Source organism: Elgaria multicarinata, chromosome 2 (genome assembly GCF_023053635.1).
Source record: "Elgaria multicarinata webbii isolate HBS135686 ecotype San Diego chromosome 2, rElgMul1.1.pri, whole genome shotgun sequence".
NCBI classification, from domain to species: domain Eukaryota; kingdom Metazoa; phylum Chordata; class Lepidosauria; order Squamata; family Anguidae; genus Elgaria; species Elgaria multicarinata.
Genome location: NC_086172.1, coordinates 42,761,577 through 42,769,921, shown reverse-complemented (window position 1 = coordinate 42,769,921; position 8,345 = coordinate 42,761,577). Strand labels below are relative to the sequence as shown.

At 41.2% G+C, this 8,345-nt stretch overlaps 1 protein-coding gene across 5 annotated transcripts in view; it reads left to right on the top strand.

Annotated features, from left to right (window-relative positions):
• Positions 1 to 6,958: 6,958 nt before the first annotated feature.
• The window catches only part of METAP1D (methionyl aminopeptidase type 1D, mitochondrial), a 144,468-nt gene continuing 143,081 nt past the window's right edge, over positions 6,959 to 8,345 (top strand). For 3 of the 5 annotated variants that reach the window (XR_010025036.1, XM_063116396.1, XM_063116394.1), the window contains exon 1: positions 6,959 to 7,004. Coding sequence is in view for 2 of the 5 variants with exons in the window: in XM_063116396.1 (XP_062972466.1) it covers positions 6,959 to 7,004 (46 nt within the window). In the remaining 3 variants the exon portion in view is untranslated. The remainder of the gene's footprint in view (positions 7,005 to 8,345) is intronic. The other 2 variants (XM_063116397.1, XM_063116395.1) reach the window with 2 other exon arrangements.

Sequence of the window (8,345 nt, the reverse complement as noted above, 5' to 3'; positions counted from 1 at the left end):
TACTTCAGTCCACATTTCAGCAACACATAAACACACTTCCAGTCTGAATAAAATATCCTAAAAAAATAGAATTCCTAAACAGCATCATAAAAATAGTACAATTTGTGGTTAATGCATCTTCATGAAAATTCATGCAGATGAAAATACTAGTTTAGGTATGTGGCTGATGGGCTGGCCTTGGAAAACGAACAAGGTACTTGTGTGCAAAGGACTTATGCCATGTATGTTCAGATGAATTCTTATAAATCAGAAATGAACAAAGATAATGAATGCAGACTACGGATTCCATATGCTATAGAATTTGTATTCCCATCGCAGTTCCTCATTCCAAAACAAAATATACTTCGAGTTGCAAGGGTAGATTAAAAAAATGTGTAGCTTTAAATGATTGGAAGGTGCCAATTTTAGTGGGAAAGAGTGCATCATTAATCTGCAAATTGCTTTTTGAGGTGGCCTCATGGCGAATGAAGATGGTCTTTTCTTGCAATAATTGATACATTATTAACTCTTATACTTCAGCATCTTAGAAAAGCACATATTTTTAGGCTTTGCTAATATCCACATATCTATAAATTTCATTAACTAGATTCTTTAATGGATTGACAGCCCTAAATGTACTCCAACTCTCTAGCTTGTAGGAGAAACTATAATGGTTTTTTAAAAAACTAAAAAGAACTTAATACCTCTTAGAAGATTTATTAGATAGGGATGGCTTTATTTATTAGATCAGTTCCTATTGGGAGTATGTTGGACCAATAAAGATACCACATTCCTATTTTGCATTTCTCTGGCACTTACCTAGCAGAAACTTGAGAGTCCCAATTCTCTTACTGATTCCAAATCAGGCTAGCTAGTTACACTGATAACAATAAATCTTGAGTTGTCAAATTTGTATGAAGCCAAGCTGTTAAATATTTCAAAATTATAGTTTATATTCCCTTTATTCTAAATGCCTTTTTAATTTTAAAGTTAGGGTATTGTAGTTTTCAAGGAAAATGGTTTGCGCAAACTATACAGCTAACTGTGATGTCATAGCAAACTATGGTTTGTGCAAATTGGGCAGGGATTGAGCATGAAGGTGAGAAGGAAAAATGTGAGCCCCAGGCTCACTGCTGATAAATTTGGCTGTGACATTGGAATTCAGGCTCTTACCAGCTCCAAATCTTATTAAAGGTATTAGCATGCTAAATATATGGTGGCCAGCCTGCAAAACACTGAAAACGAGTTAATGTATTAAAAATAATGTTTTCATGTAATACATTACACCATTTCTAAATTTTATGAAGTTCAGTTGTTTGCTGCCTTTACGAAAAAATGACCAAATTAAAAATGCAGTAATCTGGTTAAAAGTGAAAGAATGGTGTGTGGATCAGGAGAGAGGACGCACTGAAAGAAAATGGGATGTCAGAGAAGGTGCATGAACACACTTGGGGAAAAGTTGGATACAGTAAAATTTGCATAATGTACAAGGGTCTCTTCCTCAATACCATCAGGTCTGATCACAACTGTTTCCATTAACAGAAACAAAATCAATTGCTCATTTTCCAGCACTGCCATGGCATAAAAACATGGATATGAGGTGCAGATCATTATGGATCCTCATTATTTGTAATAGAGCTCCCCCCAAAGACACCATGAATCACGTTCTGTGATTTGGATGGTGGTTTTCTTGGCATTCTGTGTACAAATTATGAAGGAAAAATGTGAGGATCTATGCTTTGGATCCATGTTTTTGTGCCAAGGCAGGGCTTCCAAGTACCTGACTGGTTTTTACTGTGCTGTCTACAGACACCAACATTAGTTTTAATATGCTTATGATTTTGTGGGGGACCCTGTGTAAAAGGCATGAAAATGTAAGCTTCTGGATCAGTCTTTTACCCAAACCCACTGGAAAAGCAAATTCTTGTGTGTGAGGTGTGTGTGTTTCTCTCTCTGGGGGCAGGGTGGAGTGACCCAAAAGTACTGTGGAAAGAGGAGGAAGTCATGGCAATTTCTCAAAATTCCAAATGCGCCCATGGTTCCAAAAGGTTGGCAACTCCAGGGTTAAGTAATCTTGAATATCACCCTTCAAAGACCTATCAAAGTGCCATTTCTTAAAGGTTAAGATACATCAGCTGATATCAAGGGAATTAGAGATGCCAATACTTAAAACACACACACACACACACTTTGATTTGAGACAAAGTTGCATTTTATCTTCAAAGGGAGTCTTTTCTAGTTACGTTCTTTGAGTAAGTCAGCAGTTTTCATTGTGACAGCAAATATAACCCAAGGAATAACTGGAGATGCTGGCAGTTATTTAGGGACACGCCCAGATATAAGAAGGAAAGTGGTTTAACTTTTTGATATTATTTCCAAAATATTAATCTTTTAAAGGAAAAAAATATGCTGAAATATTTCTTTATTGATGCCACTCTGTTAAGGGAAACTTATTTGTTATATACAAGCACTGGCAAGTAGAGTTCTACACTATATTCCGCTAGCATTCTTCACTTACGGATACAGTTCTATAGTACTATCTGTGCAACCAACTAATTCAGCTATTAACAAACCATATGTTATTTATTTAGTACTGCATTGTTTTCCAGTCCTGGGTTCAAGATGGGAGCCTTTTCCCAGAACTTCTCTTAGCCCTTCTGCTCTAAGACCAGGTCAGCTTCAAAAACCTTAGTACTCTCTTTGAACATTACTTAGCCAGCATTTCCTCCTGCTTAACTCTCGCTTTCCTCAGACATCATAGTGCTTTTTTTACACATTAGGATAGCCTTTTGAAGGGAATACACTTACTTGGAAATAAGCCACACTGATGTGTTTTTAATTATGCTTTTGACAGTGGTGTAGTGGTAGGAGAAGGCTATTAATGGCTACTAGTCCTGATGGCTATGTGCTACCTCCAGTATCAGAGGCAGTAAGCCTGTGTGCACCAGTTGCTGAGGAACATGGGCAGGAGGGTGCTGTTGCACCATGTCCTGCTTGTGGATCCCTGGTTGTCAGCTGGTTGGCCACTGTGTGAACAGAGTGCTGGACTAGATGAACCCTTGGTCTGATCCGGCATGGCTCTTATGTTAAATTATGATGTGCAAGCAGTCATGACAGTCCCCATAGCCATGCCCCCAAGGAGAGTCCAAATGTGTAGGTAGCCCTGTTGATCCACCTCAACAAACCAATTCTAGCAGCTTTGATCTCCACCAGGAGCAGGTCTTTTGTAAAGCTAATGGGTTTTAATTACCTATTCAAGACCAAGCCACCCCACAATACTTTTCAAGCTGGAGTGTGTTCAGAGGAGGGCAATGAGGATGATTGGATCTGGAAACAAAGCCCTCTGGAGAGAGTCTGAAAGAACTGGGCATGTTTATCCTGGATAAAAAGATTGAGGGGAGACATGATAGCACTCTTCAAATACTTAAAAGGTTGTCACACAGAGGAGGGCCAGGATCTCTTCTTGATGATCCCAGAGTGCAGGACACTGAATAACAGGCTCAAGTTAAAGGAAGCCAGATTCCGGCTGGACATCAGGAAAAACTTCCTGTTAGAGCAGTACGAAAATGGAACCCTAGGAAGGTTGTGGGCTCTCCCACACTAGAGGCATTCAAGAGGCAGCTGGACAACAATCTGTCAGGTATGCTTTAAGGTGGATTCCTGCATTGAGCAGGGGTTGGACTTGATGGCCTTATAGGCCCCTTCCAACTCTACTATTCTATGATTCTACAACAGGGATAGCTCACAACTATATATTGTTGCTGGAAAATCCATATTCAACCTAGGGACTGTGAGGATTGCAGCTAAACTGAGGGAACAAGGATGCTCAAAGGGGCTAGCAGATGTAATTTTCCCTTCTAATCAAAAGTTCTTCTTCGTGGTCTCTATGCATCACACATATGGGTTCCGTGCAGGCGCAGAGCCCATATGTGAATGCATAGATGACCACTCGAAGAACTACAGTTACAGGTAAGCAACCTGCATTTCTCAGTGCTTTGACCCTGTGAGCCCTGGCTCCACTACAACACTTGCTTTTAACTGATTTTTTTAATGTTTTAATTATTACGTATTTTATTACTGTCAGTTGTCTTGAGCAGTTTTTAGTGGAAAAGTGAAATATAAAATTAACAAATAAAAAAAATCAATGGGACTTACTGTTCTATCCTATGAATATGTTTTTCTGAAATATTATAGACTAAAGAGAGAGAAGGGACCCAACAATTTATGAGTATCTAGTTCAACTGGAAGATCTTTTTTAAAAATGAGAGTCAGTTAACCATCCTGTGACTGCAGACAGAAGCCCAGGGCCTTGACACTGTATTTGCTTTCTATATCATTCATCAATTAAAAAAAAAAAAGTGGAGGAGAATCTGGACGACTGCAGCACAGAGAGAGCACAGGGCCTCTCTCTTTCTGCAGCAGCTGGGTCTTTTCTTCTTGTAGTGATCAGGAGAAATGTAATGCAGTTAACATGCTTCAAATAAGAAGGATGTGCTCCAGTGAAGGCCGCTCTGCACAGTCACGCTAGATTACAGCAAACAGAAATGAAATCTGGTTCAGTGTGAATGGGGAGAAGATCCAGCATCTGCCACCTCCATTCTATTTTTATTTATTTATTTATTGCACTTCTATACCACTCCCATAGCCAGGGCTCTCTGGGCGGTTTACAGAAATTCTAAACACGATGCAATAAATTCTAAACACAATGCAATAAATTCTAAACACGATGCAATAAATTCTAAACACAATGCAATAAATAAAACTCCTAAATTTCAAAGTTCGGGTGTGCCCTGGTTTGAATAAAGCTTTGAAAACATGAGCTTTCAGCTTCTGCTACATACTGTGGTCTGGATTAATGCATTGACGGAGCAGTTGCTTTACATGCAGAAGGTCCCAAGTTTGATTCCTGGCAACTCCAGCTAGAGCTGGAAAAATTCTGGTCTAAGACCCTGAGAGCCACTGCCAACTAGTGTCGACAATACTGGCTAGATGGACCAATTGTCTGATTCCTTATAAGGCAACCTCCTATGTTCCTATGTTTGAAGGATAGCATTTAGTTAACAAACAAAAATGGTGGGGAGATTTACTCCATGGCTCCAACTCTGTTGCTCTGCAAGTCAATTCAACTATCTGGCATCATGGCTCTGAAAATCTTCATTATTTATTATTATTACTATTATTATTTATTTATATAGCACCATCAATGTACATGGTGCTGTACAGAGTAAAACAGTAAATTCCTAGACTCTTTTATCCATCTACACTTGGCCTCTATTAACCACTTGGGGTGATGTTCCCCTTTGGTTCTGATTATCTTGCTGCCTTATTGTTCTTTCTTCACTTTCTTAGCCCATGTTGATTTCTTCAGTGTTTATATTGACATGTTATTTTATGTCATGAATTTTCCACCCTGGAGCTGGTGTGTAATGAAATTTGGGGTTGGTCTGGATGATCTCCTGGAGAGCCCTTCCAACCCTGTGATTCTTGATGCTAAAGGTACTTCCAGAGAAATGGCTCCTATCACTACCAACCAAAAGGCATTGTGCAGCTATTCCAGCTCTCCCCCACACAGGATGATGCTCCTGCCAGAGCAAGTAGAGGGGGAAAGTCTTTTTCCTCTGCTCATAGCAACACTTCTTGATAGCTCTGTAGGTCCTATGAAAGGCTTCCCCGACCTGGTGCCTTTTGGTTGGTTTGGACTACAACTCCCAGCATTCCTGGCTACGCTGGTTGAGGCTGATGGGAACTGAAATTCAAAGCATTTGGAGAGCAGAGTTGGGCAAGGCTGTCCTAGTTAGGCCTGACAGAGCCATCAAGAAGTGCTGTAGCAACTGTTGACTTAAGTCACATTTTTTTCAACAGATCTCCCCCCTTCACTTTGTACTTAAGCCACCCTTTACTCAATTGTTTTCCCCCCTCCACAAATAAAGTTGCTTAGAATTTCAGCTCTCTGTGCCTAAACTAGACAATGGCTGAGTTCAGACGACACGCTAATCAACGATTGACTTCCATTTTGTTCCTATTATCCCCTCCGCCCCACCCCCCGTTGATTAGCGTGTCGTCCGAACTCAGCCAATGTGACTGATCTGGAGCTTCTGTGGCAAAGGAAAGCTCATGGAGAGCAGCAGCTGCAATGTGCTCTCATTTGGGTACCAAGACTGTCTTCTAATCGTCGAAAATTGATTCCAGCCACGCAGCAGTCACAATGGCGCCATTAAGGAACGTGAGATCCGAGGCATCTCGGTTTGCAAAATAAAAGGACAAGATTTTATTTGTGTTTCTTCTTCTTGTTGTTGTTGTTAACCCCACTCATCCTTCCTTAAGTAAGTGGTTCTGCAAGCCAAGTACATAAAACGGCAAGTCAAGGGCTTCGTAAAAAGGCAAATGCTGCCCCTTCAAAAGTCCCGGGGACAAAGGACGCTGCCTTCCACTAACGGATCTTTGCTGTCTGCTCTCTGTTGAGTAATGCACTCAACGGCCGGCGGCTTCGACACCCTTTTGCACTCCCAGCCTCGCGTGCTTTTAAAAGCCCATTATAACCGATGATTTCAATCTTTTATGTAATAAAATAATAGTAGTAGTCCGGCAGTGTTGGAAGAGGGCAAATGACAGATTTTGCAGCGAAGCATATAAAACCACCTCGAGTTTGAGCCAAAGGCTGAACGATCGTCATTCAACCTGGCGTGGCGTTACTTTTTGGGAGGGGAGGCGGCCCTTGAAACTACCTGTCTCGCTAGGACAACTGGGGAATTCTGTGCCTCTATCTCGGGGCAAAGGGGGTTCGAGACCCCGGAAGAGGAGGCGGCGGCGGCGCTGCTCGGGGAGTTCAACTTGGCCCCTCCTCTTCATCCGCCCGGGGCCCTTTTTTGCCTTTTTGCCCTCCGGGCTAAGTCGTCACCTGTCCTTCAAGAGCGGCGGGTGTGTGTGTGTGTGTGTGTGTGTGAAATGAGCACCCACGTGACCCGAGCGTCCGTCCAAGATGGCGGCGCCCAGGAGTAGTGTTTACATGCTGCGGCTGTTCCGGGGTAAGTGCATTCTATGAGCTGGGTCAAGTTGTGAGCCTGAAAAAGCGTCTCCAAGTGCCAGGAGAGTGGAAGACTTGCAGGCTACATTACGAGAAGGGTTGAGAGGGAAAAGAATTGGGCATGCATCTCTCTCATTCACACGCACACACGCTATAGAGAGCAAAGCCGCTTCCCATTTTGCGTGTCGTATTTAATTACAACTTATTTTTTGTTCCCTGCTCTTTATTTATTTATTTAGTGCATTTTTATACCGTCCAATAGCCGAAGCTCTCTGGGCGGTTCACAAAAATCTCTCCTTAGGTTGGGGGGGGGGGGCTTTGCAGTATAACATGATTGGGGGGGGGGGAATGCAACCCACCTCGCTTTACTCACGTCAGTATCATGAATTCAAAGAGTCCCAGGCTGGGATTCCTAATTTCTCTGCTGGGGTGGGAGTGCAGGTTTGGGAGAGCACAACTATTCCAGAACATCACACCAAAAGAAAGTGTTTTGCTCAATGTCCACTTCTCCAGAACATTAAATCTCTGTTTTAACTCTGGCAATTGTATTCTCCTAAGCATCTGTTTGTTGTTGACTGTACTTTTTTAAGGAAGTGGTTGTATTTAGTTTATTCATATTTCTTTTACCTTGATATTTAAATTGAACCTACTGTCTTATTCTTCTTCAGAATAAGGCTGTTTTATTCTTCTTCAGACAATTGGTTTATTTTACTTAATACACTACTCCAACTGTAGAGTACTACAGTTTTCCAAGGTGGTCCTGTCCCAGTTGGTGACTATTGTACTAATATAGGTATAGGACTTTATTGGTGAGTATCCTTGGTTTTATCTGGATTAAAACTTCTGATAAGCATAAAATAACCTTATCATGTGCTTTAACTGTTTGTCAAATTATCGCTTGAAGTGGACAGCTCCCAGTATGATTTCTAATGAAAAGTGACAAAATCTAACCAATAGTTTTTAGCTTGATGAATTGAGCTAATGGGGTTAAAGCAAATAGTCTCCCATGGCTGATATTAACTAAATTGTGCAGTCTTTAAAGTAAGTAAATAAAGCTTGGAAGAACATATTCTTTGGGAACTCAGTTATGTATCAACCACTGGAAAAGCCAGGGTGTGGTCTCTTGTGTAACTCAGGCAAAAATATGTACATACTTCATTAAGGGCGCAATTCCTACAACTCCCTGCATGCCCCTGCCCTGGCAGATTTTCTGAAAAAGGAACTTGAGCACTTGTGAGGATTGTGCTGGTGGAATAATTAAAAGTTTAGTTTTAAAACAAAGGATGATGACAAATGCATTCAAATGGTTCTCTATTGAGACAAATATTTAAGAACACCAGAA